The 18,654-nt window shown below is 39.7% G+C and overlaps 1 protein-coding gene across 2 annotated transcripts in view; it reads left to right on the forward strand.

Moving 5' to 3' along the window:
• MYO16 (myosin XVI) overlaps window positions 1–18,654 on the forward strand; it is a 609,548-nt gene that overhangs the window by 573,512 nt on the left and 17,382 nt on the right. For both annotated transcript variants that reach the window (XM_010384748.2, XM_010384747.2), the window contains exon 34: window positions 7,393–7,484. In XM_010384748.2, coding sequence (XP_010383050.1) covers window positions 7,393–7,484 — 92 coding nt within the window. The remainder of the gene's footprint in view (window positions 1–7,392; window positions 7,485–18,654) is intronic.

An 18,654-nucleotide genomic window follows, 5' to 3' on the forward strand; every position in this document is an offset into this window, starting at 1 on the left:
TGCTGGGATTACAGGCGTGAGCCACTGCGCCTGGCCAACATCACTTTCTTTATGGAAATTGTACACATTCTTTGGAACTCATACTCTCGTCTGACTGAAAGTCTAACAGCCAGAGAAAAGGAAGCAAGCCTCACTTGACAATCTGGAATATGTTGAAATCATCTATTTTAAGCAATAGAAGTTACCTTTGCAAAGAAAGAAAACTCCTGGGGCATCAAGTAACCCTGCCCCACTCATCCTTCTAGCTAAAAACATTTTAAAGTCACATTAAATAATTTCTAATGTGGATATTATTTAATTACCTTTTCTCCACTGCAGTTGAGAAGTCAGTGTTGAAAAGGAACAGACTGAAATGCTCACTCTACTCTTTCCAGGCTGCGGAATGTTGTTCCCAGTGCTTAAGGCGTCATTCTGCCTGCCTGGGTTTGAAGCTCAGCTCCGATGCTTATTAACTCCCCTACCATGGGCAAGTTACTTAACCTCTCTGCTTTTCAATTTTCTCGTCTTAAAAATGGGAATAATAAAAGCACCTACTTCATGGATTGCTGTATTTTATATGACAATATTTAACAGAAAGTTAATACTCAAGAAATATTACCCATACACAGTTATTCATAAAGTGTTACGTGTTTTAGAGCTAGAAGAGTCATGAGGATTTATCCAACAGAAACAACAATTGCATGAATGAGGTAGATGAGGTGCAAGGCAGTGAATTCGTTTCTCTGAAGCCATACAGGCTATATAGTAGATCAGTGCTTTATGAAAGAGACACAAATGCCCACGTGTACAGCCAAATACACAATGTTACTTTGATGGCTTATGCTGGTATGCAGGGCAAAGACAGACATTACAATTTGGAGTCTCTGGGATGAATAGAAGCAGGAATATCTGGGTGGAGTTCAGGGGATATTTAATATCGAGGTTGGAGGATTCAAAATAATATGAAGGGCAGGATGGCAAGAGGAAACCCAGTGAAGAGAGAGGTGCACATTAGTCAATCAAAACACTCACCAAGTGCACCCGTCACATGTAGGCTTTGTGTTATGCATGGGAGCCCTATGATACGTAAGCACCACAAGATGACCTCTTTGTGTGAACAGTGAAAATACGGAGCACACTGAAAATACATACCAAGGAGACTGCAAAATAGGGCAGTCAGCAATAAATGTCAAACGAATCCCATAAATAATGATTACTCGGTTACTTTCTGCATAGATAAAAGAGATGATTCTGCTGGGCTGGGATTGCTAAGGATGCTTCATAGAGAAGGTTGGGACTTTCAAAATGTGTTTAAATCAGAAAAGAAGGAAGCACATTTCCAGGAATTTTCTGCACAATGTATTGTGGCAGGATGTGAATCAGCTTCTCTGATAGAATAGGTGAGTAAATAAGAGAGGAAAGAAACAATTATGTAGGAGCTACAGAGCCATGAATGCCAATTTAAAGAGTGTCTCAGCTGGGCACGGTGGCTCACGCCTGTAATCCCAGCACTTTGGGAGACCAAGGCGGGAGGATCACGAGGTCAGGAGATCAAGACCATCCTGGCTAAGACGGTGAAACCCTGTCTCTACTAAAAATACAAAAAAATTAGCCGGGCGTGGTGGTGGCGGGCACCTGTAGTTCCAGCTACTCGGGAGGCTGAGGCAGGAGAATGGCGTGAACCCGGGAGGCAGAGCTTGCAGTGAGCCGATATTGTGCCACTGCACTCCAGCCTGGGCGACAGAGCCAGACTCTGTCTCAAAAAAAATAAAAAACAAGAAAAAAATGAAAAATGAAAAAACAAGAGAAAAAAAAGAATGTATCTGAAAGGGTTGCCATCGTTTTGAGGGAGTATTGTCTGCTATTTTGGAGAAGTGTACCTGATTGTACTATCCAGGGTGAACAACAGAATTGGAAACTGAGTTTGGGGGTGCCAGTTTTGAATTCATTCACCTAAGCCTTGGCAGGTTTTGTACATGAAGCAAGAGTATTAGACTGTATTGGTATAGGAGTCAAGAAGTGGAAGGTGTCAAGAACAACTCCAAGAATTTGAGGCAAATGATGGGAGAATACTGCAGTCTTCAGCAGGGAAGGGCAGTTCCCAAAGGAGGTTAATTCCATAAGCGGATTTGGAGCTCGAGAGAGAAGGACTTCTGATTATGGATGATTTTTCCATAAATGATGATTACAGGTTTGGAGTTTAGGCCAGGGTTCCAGGATGGAAAGAGAAAAGCCAGAATTTTCAAAGAAGCTGGAGACATGGTGGTTATTTGTAGCATCAGAAGAACAATAATAAAGAGGAATAAGAAAAGAAATATGACCACTAAACAATGTAGAATGCCAAATTTTGAGAAATTTACATTGAGAAGGGTGGAAATGGAGACATGCAATAGATGCTCAAGAGATAGAAGACAGATGTCCAATTTCATGGAAATCAAGAGGGGAGTGAATTTAAAGGTAATGGAATACTTGGAAAGCTGGACAGATGTAAAAAGAGAATTCAAACCCCCTTGCCATTGACTAAACAAGTTTGGGTCCCTACAAAATGACAGATTTGACTAACAGATTTCAACTGGTTAGCCATGTGAAATTCAGTGCCATAACCCCCTTGAAAGTCTCTGTCTCATTCTTGTCTTGTCTGGTTTTTGTTTTGTTTTGTTTTGTTTTTTGAGATGGGGTCTCACTCTGTCACCCAGGCTAGAGTGCAGTGGCACGATCTCGATTCACTGCAATCTCCACCTCCTGGGTTCAAGTGATTCTTCAGCCTCAGCCTCCTGAGTAGCTGGGACTACAGGCACCCGCCACCACGTCTGGCTATTTTTTTAGTATTTTTTTTAAGAAGAGACGGGGTTTCACTGTGTTAGCTAGAATGGTCTTGATATCCTGACCTCGTGATCCGCCTGCCTCAGCCTCTCAAAGTGCTGGGTTTACAGGCGTGAACCACCACACCTGACCCTCATTCTTGTCTTCTTATAAGAATTTGCATGAACCCACTGGGCTCTGCATATAGACCTCATGGCCCCAGAGTCTCTCACTTTTCAAAATTACTTAAAAAATCACACAGAACTCCAGGGACCAGGTCTACATCACAGTGATGAGGATGTCCTAAAAGCCTTTCCTCCTTGTGTCCTGGAGGAAGGTTTAACTTTCAGTGCTCTGAGCAGCCTCCAATTCAGGAGGAGAGGAAGAGCAGAGGCTGCTTCTTCCTGCTAAACCCTCAATCAAGGCCAAAGCCTTTTTGACTTTTGCCCACCCAAGTTTAAAGGAACAACAGCAGGTTCTAGGGAGTGTCCACAGCGTCTCCATTAGGCCATGAAGATCAGCTTTGGGGCGCTCCTTCCCCGAGCATCTGCATGTTTTCTTTGAGCAGAAGAGCTGGATGTCTGGAGGGCAGGGTAGAGTGGATGCAGTTTCAGAAGACCTTAACTTGCTGTCATTTGGGCAAGAATGGCTTTTTGAAATAGTTTGGTATCAAATGGACCAAAAGCTCAACTTTTTGAAGCACACTGTTGTGACCTTGGAAAGAATATATTCAGCAGGGGACACGTGAATCTCTAAGCTGGGAACTGTTAACTCCAAGCCTGGTCTGGGGAGAAGACTGCTGCAGCACGAGGAGCAGAGGGGGCTCCTCAGAATGTGCAGCGGAGTCTTCACGGACGGAATTGCACCCTTTAATGAAGGCACAGATAAAGAGCTCTATCTTCACTTTAAATGTTCCTCCAACACGACTGGAGTCTTCACTCTGGTTAAAATGCGCCACGGGATTCTCTACCCACACAAGACTGTGGGACTTTGCTGGGGGCCTTTGCTTAGCAATGTTCCTGTTAGCTGTGTGAGAAAATCCTTGCTATGTTTAAAAAAAAAAAAAAAGTTCTTGTCAGTTAGGGACACATGTACAAATATTTACAGCTAAAATGACATGATTTCTGGGATTTAAGTGAAAAATGAATAAAAAATGGATAAAAATGGATAAAATTGACGGCCCCAAGGCTTGGAATAGGTGCATGGAGTCTCACTACATATTCTCTTTATGTCTGAAATGTTTGTAATAAAAAGTTTTAAAACCGTGTTATTTTGATAGATAAAATGAATGTTACTGTAGTCTCATATCCATTACTTGGAATTCTTAATGAAATTGAATATGTGTATTACTTATTAGTCATTCTTTTTTTCTCCTTTATTTTCTAAACTTATTATTTGTCCATTGTTTAATATCTGGGAGAAGGTCCTTTATTTTGATCTGTAGGATGTTTTAAGAATTAAAAAGCCTCTTATTTAATATATTTCAGTGTTCTACATAGTTCTTTTAAAATACACATTTTATTTTTAGGGCATCATCAATATGTTTATTTTTAATGTTTATATAGAGATATGAATCTGTTTTTTTTTAATTCATGGTTTGTGCCATTGATGTCATTTTAAAATTATTTGCATTAAAAAGGTACTGCTTCTAATATGGCAGCGAAATAAAATATTGTGCTGGAAAAAACAAAACAAAACAAAAACCCTCCTGCCGTGTAACCTCCTTCACACCTTTGGCGCTTCCTGGCTGTCATTCTGCCCCTTCCAGTTCTCACAACGTTGGTGAGTTGGCCGTGATGAGGACCCTTGGCCTGTTTGCTACAACTTTCCAAAATCCCCTTCCCTCTGACTTCTTGGGCTCAGTCCTTTGTCCAACCCCCTCCTCCACATGCCGGTCTCCCCCAGCACCCATGCACCTGCCTCCCTCCCCCACTGTCCTCACCTGGCCCTCCACACCTGCATGCGAGCACCTGCCCACACTGCATCCGTCCCTGTATGTGGAGCCCTGACACAGGTTCTGGGACCCATCCTTTCTGTAGTCAACAGTTACGAATGAAATACCTTTGAACTCATGACTTAGATAAAATGGCAGCACGTCTCTTCTGGAAAGTCTGCAGTGCTACCTCTCGTCTCCAAAGTGTGGTCACATTTCCGCGAAGCGTCCTTGTGTTTTGTTGCCTTATCACATTAGTGCTCTCAGCCAGGCATGTTCTTCTCGACTTTGTTCGCCTTCCACAATTCTCCTCCTCCTGGAAGGCCCAGGTCCTTTGGCAACACCACCATAAAGTTTCCTCTAGTCCCTTCCATCAGAATAAATGCTTGCCTTCTCCAAGACCCTGTTCAACATGACCTGTACTCTTCTTAATCCTGAAATCATGCTGCTGTGTGTTTGGCTTCAGTGTCATTCTCACTGAATTATGACTTCCTCAAGAGTGGGGACTTTTCTTCATTCTTCATTATATTTCCCAGTGCCTTATGCAGAGGTTGCTCATAAATGTTTTTAACCTTAGTTTAATTGACTCTGTGCGGTGCTCAGCAGACTGTCGATTCGGCTCTGAGCTTGTACCCTTTCAATTGAGTTTCTGTTTTGATTCTGAGATCCAACTTCTAATTTTATTTATTTATTTGTTTATTTATTTTGAGATGGAGCCTCACTCTGTCACCCAGGCTGGCGTACAATGGCGCAAACTTGGCTCACTGCAACTCTGCCTCCCAGGTTCAAGCGACTCTCCTGCCTCAGCACCCTGAGTAGCTGGGACTACAGGTGTGCACCACCAGGCCTGGGTAATTTTGTGTTTTTAGTAGAGATGGGATTTCACCATGTTGGCCAGGTTGGTCTCGATCTCCTGACCTCAAGTGATCTGCCACCTCAGCCTCCCAAAGTGCTGAGATTACAGGCGTGAGCCACTGCATCCATCCCCAACTTCTAATTTATAATTTAGTTTTGAAAAATGGATCACAATTGTCTTCTCCTGGCCAACTGGTTTCTTTATGGTTCCTGTAGAAGTTAAGGCTTCTCTTGCTTGTCAACTGGCCCCTTCGTCCCAGCACCCCATCCTTTATTCCCCTCTAAGAGGTAGTCCTTCACATGAATCCCGAGCCCTTTGTTGTGCTCTACTACCTGGAAACACGTTTTCTTTCCAACTATCTGCCTTATCTAGTCTCCTGAAATTTCATATTGTGCCTGATCTTGAATTGCCATGCTCCCTTCTGCCTGTGTGAACTTCAGGCTGCTCCAACACTCACTGTGATTGGAGCCTTTCCTGTGTCCTGCTACCACAGTGTCTAAGGACATTATTCCCACGTAGCACCTGAGGCTACTGCTGCTGCCTGTGGCTGAGATCTGTTCTCCGGCTATGGTCTGCCCAGTCTTCATGAAGTTAGCTTTTCCATACCAAGGTATCCGGACATGTAACAAGATCACTGGGAAGGACTTGTTATGTATTGACAGGATTGTGTAGACTTCCCTGAGGAACTCTCTCCTATAATCAGAAAAGTGTGCACTGATTGTCTAATGATTTTTAATTTAGGAATCATGTATATGTTTAATCAATTACACTGTGCTAGTTAATTATGCTTTCAGAGGGGAGTATTAATCACTTCAGTAGTTAAAGTTCTCTGAGTTGAATTCATTTTGTTGGGTTCTTATTTCTCTTTTTGTCTATTCATGTTTATTAATCGAAGTCACTTTCGGTGATGCATGATGCCTGTATCACAATGGTTCTCAGCCAGTGTAGGAGGGGATGACGTTGCCCTTCAAGGAACTTTTGGTAATGTCTGGGAACATTTCTGGGAGCCACAAATGGGGGTGCTGCTGGCATCTAGTGGGTGGAGGTTGGGGATGCTATTTAACATCCTGCAATGCGTGGGGCAGACCCCACTGCAAAGAATTATACAGGCCAAAATGCCAATAGTGCAGAGGGTGGGAAACTGCTTTGATCATAAAGGATAATTAATAAAATCATTTGGTGCCTCATAGCGACTTCATGTTGTTGGAGGGCATGTAAAGTTTCATAAACCTACAACTTACTCTACATGGTTGCTCATGAATTGGTGTGTTGTGAATCAGCAGCTCTCCCCACCTTTTCCTCGTGGAAATTCAGCCAATCTCTTTGCTTCCTTGTGCACAAAATGAACTACAGCCAGTGGAATTCATCGGACACACAGGCTTAGTCATGCTCTGACTTCGAATCCCTTCCTCGTCTCCCTGCAGTCCTATGAATGGCAGCAACATTCTGCTGTCTGCAGTCACCCCAGCGACTCAGTGGGCCTGTCACTGACCCGGGACGCGTCTTCAAACCTTTTCAGTATCTGGAAGTTTCCCTTCTCCCCTCCAATACTTGTCTGCTCACTTTTGTGCTATTATCACATATTTCTTTATTATCATTGTATCTCTTTTGGCAGGATATGCCCTCTTTTCCTAAATGAAGCTGCCACAATACTGTGCGTGCCCATGTTTCATTGCAAAGTTTAGTATTTAGTTTGTGTTTAAGGCACATCATTTCAATTTGTAAAAGATAACAATTCTAGTTTATTGTAATGAGTGCATGACTTACTTTATTTGGAACAAGGAGACGCTGCTTAACTCCTGATTTGTGTTGACCTCAATAGGTTTGCCTGAAGAAGATGGATACTCACGGTTGTCTATAAGTGGCACAGGGACTTCGACATTTCAGAGACACAGGGACAGTCACACCACTCAGGTAATGACATCTGTCTGTTCACATGTGCAGTGACAAATGGAATTCAGTTATGACAAGACATTCATTAACTTGTTACCAATAGATGCTCTGTGTGGACTGCAGAGCTCAGCTGTTCTCACCTCTGCCCTGCACTCCTTGGGCTGAATGGTCTTCTCTCTCCATCTCAGCTGACTACAATTTTCCACCTGTTTCCAAAATAAAGAATAATGTCCAAAAAAACTAAAACATAATAGTTTTAAATGAAATATTGTAGGTTTAATTTATGTTGTGGTAGTTTAAAATTATTCTCGGGTGAAGATGGTATTAAACCTGCTGAATGAAGTTGCTATGCATTTGGCCTTGGCTAAAACAGGACGACTCTTAGTGACCACACCTGGGAATAAAATGCTTGAACCACCCGTGGTTTCATGGCATGCATTTTATCTCAGTTATGACATTCACTTCCATGTAATTCACATTGATTTGAAATATGACATATGAGAACATGGTAAAATCAAAGTGAGATTGCAGTCCACAAAACTGTTTGGAGGTGTATTACTGATTCCATAGAAATGTTTCATGTGTCTGCTCCTAACAGTTTCACCAAAATAAACAAGATTATCACTTCAAGAAGAAGAAAAATAAACCCACTGGTGCTTTTAGAAAGTAAAAGAATTTATGTTATAGAATGTAGTGTTTTATTTTCCTTTTATGTTGAATTTTAAAATATACTTTAAATAATTATCTTTAAAATATATAATGTTGCATTCAAGGTGATGCACAAACCATTAAGTAGGGAGACTTTGTTATCAATGTATTAACACAATATTGCTTTAGCAACAGGATTCTCATTTTATCTAAAGTTACAGAACAATTTTTATGTCAAACATCTACATAAAAATCTAAAATAACCTCAGCCAAGTATCCAGATGTTTCCATGAAATCAAGTATCCAGCTAATGATCAGCTTTCCTTGGAATATTTAGCATTATAGAGGCACAGCCATATTATCAGCGGAGATTTTTCTAAATAACACTGATGAGGTAGTGAGAAAAATCAATAATTTGAATCTTAAGAATAAATCTTACAGTAGGCAATCTTCTGAAATCACTTGCACTGATATCCAGGCACTGAAATAGAAAGAAAGTGCTGATTGGTTGCAATAATAGATTGTCCTAATCTCCCCTCTGTTCCTTTGAGATGCATCTACTTTACCTTGTAAGCCTCACAGATGCTTCCTCTGAGATGGTGCAGAGGGGAACCTCCTGGTCATGAACACTGGTTTGATTTTTGTATCAGAGGCCTGCCCCCTGTACATTACAACACAACGCTGGGCCATCTGACATCCTTTCCAGGCCTGCCCCTACAGTGTGGTTCTTAGACAAAGAGAGTCATTTGAAAGAAGGTATATATAGTAGGCTGCTTTGTGACTTTTCCTCTGTGTTTGGCTAAGAATCAAAGAGAGATGGGAAAGGTCATCAGGAATCATTTTCCAGTCTCAGATTTCAAAGAGGCCTTGTTTTCCAATGTAGACATCTCTGATGAGGCAGGAACCGCCAGTCATCTTGGGGCACTTTCTTTTTCTCAAGGAAACTGAAAACCAGGCTTATTTTCTTCCATGCAAATCGTGGGCACTCACGTGATGAGACAGATTCCTTACTGGTGAGAAGCTGTAAGAGTTATGTGAAACTATGTGTTTAATGGCTTTCAGAATTTATCTCTCATGTGACATTTATACAAGAAGGATGGACACATACAGAGAAGCAGCTTTTTAGCTTTTCTACTAATGCAATTAAATAGAAATTCTATAAAATCCAGTCCCGGATAGATTGGGCGTGTAGCAGCAAAATTAAATGGTGACCAAAAATGAAATTTCTCTTTAAGGATGTCTATATTTTCATTAGCCTCATCAGCAGTTTTAATAAACTCCCTTCAAGGAAGATAAAATGTCTGGGCATTATGGTAGATAAAGAAAAGAGAAAATAGAGTCAGTAATTTGCCAAAGATCATCTGGAAAATTCACTGAGTCCACAGTTTGAATGGAAATCAAGATCGTATGTTCCGTTTCTGAGAATGAACTTATCATAATCCGTTAAAAGGAACAGAGGAGTCATTCAACTGTTTCATAAAATTAATTAATTATTTATTTATTTATTTTATTTTGTCGAGACAGAGTTTCACTCTTGTTGCCCAGGCTGGAGTACAATGGGATGATCTCAGCTCATTGCAACCTCCACCTCCGGGGTTCAAGCGATTCTCCCACCTCAGCCTCCCAAGTAGCTGAGATTACAGGTGTGCACCACCACACCTGGCTAATTTTGTATTTTCAGTAGAGACAGAGTTTCATCATGTTGGTTAGGCTGATCTCAAACTCCTGACCTCAGTGATCCACCCGCCTTGGCCTCCCAAAGTGCTGGGATTACAGGCGTGAGCCACTGCACCCGGCCTGTTTCATAAAGCTTAAAGAATTTTTGGTTCAAAAATAGAAGTCTTCAGTAGTGATAGTGCACATTTGTGATCTGGCTTTTTCCTGCCAGTCCCACATTTAAGTTTCGCACCTACCATGATGAAAATACAAGAAAAGGGACTCCCTCTTCCTCCCCTGCTGCTTTGACAGCTGGACAAATACTTGTAAGATGGGCTCAGTTAACCTACCTATGATGGATGCAGAACGAGGGACATATAATGGAAGGGATAACAACTGACCTGGCTCCATGGGGTGACACTGGGCAGTAGTGGCTCCATGCAGCACCAGCAGAAGAATATTAGTCAGAGAAGAACCTTGCTCAGAGCATGCCAGCCATCAGCCCCCTCATCTACCTCAGTCACTCGCAGACCTTTTTGTCAAAATTCATGTCCTTCCTTAGCCTTCCAATAAAGCCTCTACCTGCCTGAGATGTCCACAGTTAGTTTCCTTTGCTTAGAAATCAGAATTTTGACTAATATTCACATTTAATTTTATTGTTATTCTCCATAAAGTTTTACACCCAAACAAGTATTTTTTTTTTCTTTTTCACTCAGTGTACAAGCTTTTCATTTGTTCTCAAAATAGTTGCAAAACATTTTCTGATAGGACTGGATCCTCAGTATATGGTGGTGGTTTATGTAGAAAAAGAATATAGAAAATGTAGTTGATGTTGTACTCCATTATAACTTTTTATTAATTTGAAAACTATAATGGCTTTACATAAAAGTAGTGAAAATTAATTTTACGTAAAATGTTTGAAAATAGCAAACGCCAGGACATTGGCTGCGCCGCGCCTGAGGCTGTGTTCATTTGCACTTCCCAAGCACTGGGCATGAGTAAAACTGGCTGTCAGATATGGCTTCATGGAATTCCACACACTGGCCCTTGACGGAGCTTTGTGGCAGTTCCCAGGACGCAAATCTAGAATTTCGTAGGTTATAGAAGTATTCTAAATTAGCTTTGGAATTAAACAGCATTTATGAAAGGAATATGACATTTATCTACTTACCATTTTATGAGATTTTACTTTTTTTTTTAAGTTTATGCTATTTGGCGTGATGCAATCCCTTAGAAGTAACTCAGTGGTGAGAGGCTCAGCAGTGGGGGAACTGCTAAGAGCGTCATCCAGCCGAGAATGACTTCTTTGCATTTTTTGCCATGATGGCAATCCTCTGCTGACTCAGAGGGCCAGGTAACCTGACACAGGAAGCCCACAATTTATAAATAGAGCAAAAGCATGAAAGTCACAGGGAGGTGGGAGGACGGCCTGAAGGCAGAATGATGGCAGAAGGGGACGCAGAAACAAAAATGCTCGGCGCTTGCCCTCAGCATAAAAATTTCTAATTACACATCTGTTTAGGGGTCCACACCTGACATTGAGAAATGAGATGTTTAATTGTTTCATTAAGCATAGACTATCTCTATTTATGTTACTATTTTAACTCTACCACCTTTTCCTTCATGCCTTCTTATTCCTCTCAGCAGTCTGCTCTCCACAGTAATATCATGTGCTTTAGGTTCTTTTAGTTTCATTATGGGCATTTATCATATTTCTTGCCAAGTTTTTAAAAATATTCATTTGTTTTTGTAAAGAACATAAAAAGTTATTATGCATATTGATCGTGTTCAGGAATTCATTGTAAGAAATCATTCATGGTCTTTGATAAGATAATGGCAGTCTAGGACCCAAGATCTTAATAAATATCCAGCTCACTCCTGCCACAGCTGCCGATGAAAGCCATCATCAAATCAATACGCAATTGATTCTCATCAAAAAGCAAATTGTTATGTGATATGCTTTACTGAATGATCAAATAAACCATTTTGTAATGTCACAGAGCCACACAATTAAGAGTTGCAGAGCACTAAATAAATCCAATGCCTCCTTTCTATAGTCATTGTATTTGTTATATAGACTGAAATATATTATAGCATGAAATTAAAACAAATTGTGTGTTAGATAAAATAATGAAATGTAGAAATATTTAGTTTAATCATTAAACAGTAATTCCAAAGATATGTCAGGGAACATAAATAAGATAACCCTTTCATAAGGAAACATATATAAATATATAGTTTGTATAACCATCTTTGAGCTACAAAGAGAAGGAGATCTAACACACAAAGCTTTCACACAGTCAAGGTTCAGGGAATTCGTACTCACCACTCCTGACTTACAGATTATGTGCAAACAATGAAGGTAGTAAATTAAGTTGATGTGTGAAATGGCAGCATTTTCAACAGAGAAAGGTCATGTCCAGTAGAGATAAATAGAAATCTGGAAAATAAAAAACAAAAACATATCCTGTATTTTGTATTTTTCCATCATAAAATTGCACTGTATTTATTAATACAACATAAATGTATATAAATGCATAATTTTTCTGATTAAGACACTATTTATTATCAATGAGGAGGATTTAATTGCCTTAAATTTTAAGAGAATAAGAAGTCAGAGTAGTTACTATGTTTTTTTGTTTGTTTGTTTGTTTGTTTGAGACGGAGCCTCCCTCTGTCCCAGGCTGGAGTTTAATGGTGCGATCTTGGCTCACTGCAACCTCTGCCTCCCAGGTTCAAGCGAGTCTTCTGCCTCAGTCTCCCAAGTAGCTGGGATTACAGGCATGCGCCACCACACCTGGCTATTTTTTTTTTTTTTTTTTTTTTTTGAGATGGAGTCTCTGTTGCCCAGGCTGAGGTGCAGTGACTCAATCTTGGCTCACTGCAACCTGCACCTCCCAGGTTCAAGCGATTCTACTGCCTCAGCCTTCTGCGTAGCTGGGACTACAGGACATGCCACCATGCCCAGCTAATTTTTATATTTTTTTCAGTAGAGACAGGGTTTCACCATGTTAGCCAGGATGGTCTCAGTCTCCTGATCTCCTGACCTACCTGCCTAGGCCTCCCAAAGCGCTGGGATTACTGTTGTGAACCACCGCACCCTGGCCTATTTTTTTTTTCTTTTTTTTTTTTTTTTAGTAGAGACGGGGTTTCACCATGTTGGTCAGGCTGATCTCGAACTCCTGACCTCAAATGATCCGCGCCCCCCCGCCAAAGTGTTAAGATTGGAGGAGTGAGCCACCATGCCTGGCTGTGACTATGTTTTTAAAGAGGAAAAAGTCTTGTGATATTTCTACAAGCTCACCTTGTAGATGGGAAATCTGCAATTAGCAATATTATTGTATAGTGGAGGAGTAACAAAGTAATTGGAAACATCTGGCTAACTGTAAATTCTAGGTAACAATTTCAATATTAATTTAATTGGTTTTTAAAGTGAAGAAAGTAAGAAAAGAATCTAGAGAAGAATCCCAGATTCACTGCTTATCATGTAAGTGCACAAAAAGATAACTTTGGGGGTGAATTAAAGAAAATGCATGTAACATGCCTAGCATGCTGCCTGGAATACGGTAGGTGCTAAAAAAAAAGCAAAAAGCTTGCTTGCTATTGTTATTATGATATTCCTTTCTTTGCATAGTCAATATTCTAAAAACCAGTTCTAATTTTAACGTTGTAGATGCTATCTAAAATATGTAGGAGATTAGAGATTAGATTGGATCAAGAGAACCCAATATTTTTCTGGGATTTTGTTAAAATCTATTATATGTGTGATTTTTTAAATATGTTTTATTAGAGAATAGTATAAACTTAGAAAGAAACAGTGATTAATGAAACACCCACCTTTAGTAAGTCTTAACATTTTGCATTATTACCTTAGAGCTACATTTTTGGAAAAACATGTATCCTAGTTCTCAGTCTCATCCCTGCCTACCACACCAGAAGTGAATCATCGCAATGAAGTTTGCATGTAGCCCTTCATCCATGTTTGCACCTTTACTGAGCATAGGTGTACTCACAAATTATATCATATTCACAAGTAATAACCAATGCTATGCATGCTTTTAAAGTGTAAAAAAATCTCACTTTCTGCAGATTATTCTGCAGTAGGACTTTTTTTTTTTTCCCGTTTTCGATACATGTTCCTCCCACTTGTTATTTTATTCTAAGTATTAGCTCCAGGTGAAATGTACAGACATTAGGGTTGACACCTGTAGTCCCAGCTCCTCAGGAGGCTGAGGCAGGAGGATCACTTGAGCTCAGGAGATCGAGGCCACAGTGAGCTGTCTTCACACCATTGCACTCCAGCCTAAGCAACAGAGACCTTGTCTCAAAAAAAAAAAAAAAAAAAAAAACTAAACTAAATTAAAAAACAACTTTAGGGCTGAGGTATCGATACAATGAGAAACTATTGATGACCGGCACATACTTAGTGCAAAATTATATTTATATTCCTTCAACAAGCATGGCAGAGAGCAAGCTCAGGAGGAGAGGAAAGCATTAGGGACTGAAGGACAGGTGTCACACGACCTGCTGCTGCTGGCCCTAGGGTGCTGCGGTGCCTCGGGGGGCCAGATGAGCACAAAACAGATGGTGTTTTCCTATGGTCTGTTGTGTTGTGGTCCACAGAAAACCTAATTCTGTGATCTCCACAAAAGATGCAGGGAGATCGATGATGCTCTGTGCTCAGTGCCAATATGCAGGTCATTTTGTAGTTACAACTTCACTAGAGGACTAGAAGTTACAGCACCCAAGGGTGTGAGCAAACATTCTGGCCAGTGACTCTATAAGCTTTTCAACACACACACACACACAGACACACACACACACACACCACACACGCACACACAATCATATTGCTTTTTAGGTGCAAACATGCCTCCTCCATTGGAAACTTTTCTGAGGAACAAGTTCCATATAAATGTGGTCATGGCATTTCTTAAGAACATGTTTACAGGTTGACCAAAGTGAGTAGAAAACTTACATCAAAATCATTTCCAAGTTATCAGTGTTACAAGTCATGCTACAATTAACATCACTGAAAATGCCTCTGACTTACAATTGGGTAAAAAAATTGCCAAAGATTCCCCTAGAAATGGAAGTGCTAAGTTTGTGCTCATGGACATTTTCAACCACAGTGGTTATTGCCCAATTACTCCCCTACAAGGTTAAATCAGTGTATACACTTCTAGAAGGGAGTGAAGTTTTCCATCTCTCCTGGTAAGCGCCTGGTTTAATTTTTCATTTTAATTTTTGCCAATATGATCAATGTAAAATGGATCTTATTGTGGTTTTATTATATTTCCTGGTTGCCAAGCAGTATTTTCACATATTCTCAGACTTGTTAATCCAAACACATCCTTTTATTTCCTAACTGGTTTGCATGATTTTCTTGATGATGTTAGGAATTTTCTATGTATTCTGAATAATGTTCCTTGCCAGTTTCATGCATGGCAAACATTTTGCTTATTGTGTTTTCTTGGACTGTTTAGCTAGAAGTTTATCAATGTGATTGATTTTTTTAAAGTAGCTTTTGATTTTATTGATTTTTTCTATTGTTTTCCTGTTTTATTGATTTCTGTTGTTTTTATTTTCTTGTCTTTTGCTTGCTTTGGGTTTAATTGTCTCTATTTCTGCTCTCTTAAATGGGTAGCATAGATCACTGGCTTGAAGTGTTTCTTTTCTCCTAATAAAAGCATTTAATAGAGTTATAAATTTCCATCTCAACACTGGAATAGCTGCATCCCACAAATCTTAATTTGTTTTGTTTCCATTTTCATTCAGTTCAAAATATGTTCTAATTTCCCATGGGACTTTCTCTTTGGCTAACACTGATGCTTTCCAAGTATTTGGGGTTTTACGGGTACCTTTCTGCTACTGAATTCTCCTTTACTTCTGCTATGATCTGAGGGCGTACCTTGTATGATTTCAGTTCTCTTAAATGTACTAAAATGTTTTTATGGCCCAGAATATGACTTGTCTGGGTGAAATTTCCTTGTGCACTGGAACAAAAATGTGTATTCTGCTTCCATTGTGTGGAGTCTTCTGGAAGTGTGGATTAGGTCTGTTTGGTTACTTGTGTCCACTTCCACATCTCTGCTGGCTTTCCATGTTCATTTTTCATCTATTCCTGAGAGAAGAGCACAGAAGTCTCCAACTATACCGTGACTTTGTCCACACCTTTCTGTTTCATCAGTTTTTGCCTCATGCATTTGGAAGCTATATTTTAGATACAAAGACTTAAAATTATTGCATCTTTTTTGGCGAAGATCTATTCATCATTATACAATTTCATTTTTTATTTGTATTTCTTTAAGTCTACTTTGTCTGAAATTAATAAAGCCACTCCATTATTTTGTTCATTGTCTGCAAGGTATATTTTTTCATCCTTTACTTTTTTAAAAATAGCTTTATCAAGATATAAGTCACATACCACAAAACCCATGCATTTAAGTTATGAACATTCAGTGTTTCTTTGTAACTTCTTAATGTTGTGCAACTATCTCTACAATCTAACTTTAGAACTTTTTGCCTCCTCCCCACAAAAAATTCACCCCTTCACTTTAATGTATTCATCTTTCTATATTTGACATGAGATTTCTGTAGGCAACATAACAGATGAGTCTTATTTGTTTTTATCCAATCTGACAACCTTTCATGAGACCGTTTCTATTAATGTAATTATTGATATGGTTAGATTTAGGTATGTGTTGATAGGTTCTCTAGAGAGGACAGAACTAACATGATAGATGAATATATAAAGGGGAGTTTGTTAAGGAGAATTGACTCACACTGTCACAAGGTGAAGTCCCACGATAGGCCATCTGCAAACTGAGGAGCAAAGAAGCCAGGTTTGAGTCCCAAAACCTCAAAAATAGGGAAGCTGACAGTGCAGTCTTTAGTCTGTTACCAAAGGCCCGAGAGCCCCTGGCAAACCACTGATGTAAGTCCAAGAGTCCAAAACCTGAAGAACTTGGAGTCCAATGTTCAAAAGAAGGAAGCAGGGCCGGGCACAGTGGCTCATGCCTGTAATCCCAGCACTTTGGGAGGACAACATGGATGGATCACCTGAGGTTGGGAGTTCAAGACCACCTGGCCAACATGGTGAAAACCCATCTCTATTAAAAATACAAAAATTAGCTTGGTGTGGTGGTGCATGCCTGTAATCTCAGCTACTCGGGAGCCTGAGGCAGGAGAATTGCCTGAATCCGGGAGGCGAAGGTTGCGGTGAGCAGAGATAACGCCATTGTACGTCAGCCTGGGCGACAAGAGCAAAACTCTGTCAAAAAAAAAAAAAAAAAAAAAAAAAAAAAGGAAGCATCCAGCATGGGAGAAAGATAAAGGAAGGAAGACTCAGCAAGTCAGGTCCTTCCATGTTCTTCCTTCTGCTTTATTCTCGCAGTGCTGGCAGCTGATTAGATGGTACCCACCCAGATCAAGGGAAGATCTGCCTCTCCTGAGTCCACTGACTCAAATGTTAATCTCTTTTTGAACACCCTCACAAACACCCCCAGGAACAATACTTTGCATCCTTCAATCCAATCAAGTTGACACTCAATATTTACCATCACAAGGTATATTAGTTTTATTATGTGTTTTTCCGATTGTCCCTGCTGTTTTCATTCTTCTGTTTCTTGACGATGACTTCTTTCAGATTATTTGGATATTTTTTAAATTCCATTTTACATTACCTATTGGTAAATTAAAATTGTAATATATGCACATCTAATTTCAGTCTACCCTGGTCAACCGTCTTGGTCCCATCACCCTCTATCACCCATCTTTACTTAGCAATTGACCCATGTGCTACATCTATGTACCTTGAAACCCCCCAGGCCGTGTTGTAAGTTTTCCTTTCAACAGTCATACAGGGAGAAAATAGTAGGGGAAAAAAAATCATCTTTTATGTTAACTCACTATTTACAATTTCTGTTGCTCTCCATTTCTGAAGTTCTGAGTTTCTTTCTGGTATCATTTTACATCAGCTTAAAGATCTCCCTTTAGCATTTCATTTAGAGTACGCCCAGGAAACCTTAGTTTTCTTTAGCTGAGCAGGCCGTTATTCTGCCTCCGTTCTCTATGTTTTGATTCCCTACCACGATTTGTTTGTGTTTTGTTGTTGCTGTTTTTTAACTTTCCCAATTCCTTGATAGATGTTTTGTATTTTGTACAAAGTTTTCGTTGTAATCAGTGAGAGAATTAGTCTGTAGTGGGCTTACCGGTTTATGTGTTTATCCCACATAAAGTTTTAATGTTATTATAGTCAAATTGATTAATCCTTACCTTTAGGGTTTGTACTTTTGTCGTTCTGTTTAAGAAAATCTTTCTTATACAATTTTTTAAGGAAAAAAATTATTTTACTGCTGCCTGCCATAGAGATATTATTCTATTATATTTTTATAAAGTTTAGATTTGTTTTTTACATTTAGGGATTTAAGCTACCTGGACTTTGTTTTTGAGAATGGTGTGAGTTAGCAATGTAATTTTACATTTTTTTCTGTACAGATAACAATTGTTCTGCACTTTTTACAACGTAAGGCCATGCTTCTGGCTTCTTCCTAATACTGAGTATGTCAACTCAGTGACATATAATCAGTCAGTGTAATATAATCATTTGTGTGTGTGTGTGCACGCCTTGATAGACTTGTGAGCTTATAGAGAGTGCATTAAATGCATCTTAATCACTTTGAATTCCAAACACAAAGCACTCAATAATTTGCCGGCTCAATGTAATTGTTAACCAGTAGCAGCTCCAGAAGAATTAAGAGAAGCTGACTGATATATTATTCCCTAACTTTATTAGATATTTTAAATTTAATCCCATGTTAAAAATGTATCAGTAAACTTGGTAATTAGGATCACAGGCAGTTGTTTCACTGGTTGGAGGGAATTA

Source organism: Rhinopithecus roxellana, chromosome 18 (assembly GCF_007565055.1).
Source record: "Rhinopithecus roxellana isolate Shanxi Qingling chromosome 18, ASM756505v1, whole genome shotgun sequence".
Classification (NCBI taxonomy): Eukaryota; Metazoa; Chordata; class Mammalia; order Primates; family Cercopithecidae; genus Rhinopithecus; species Rhinopithecus roxellana.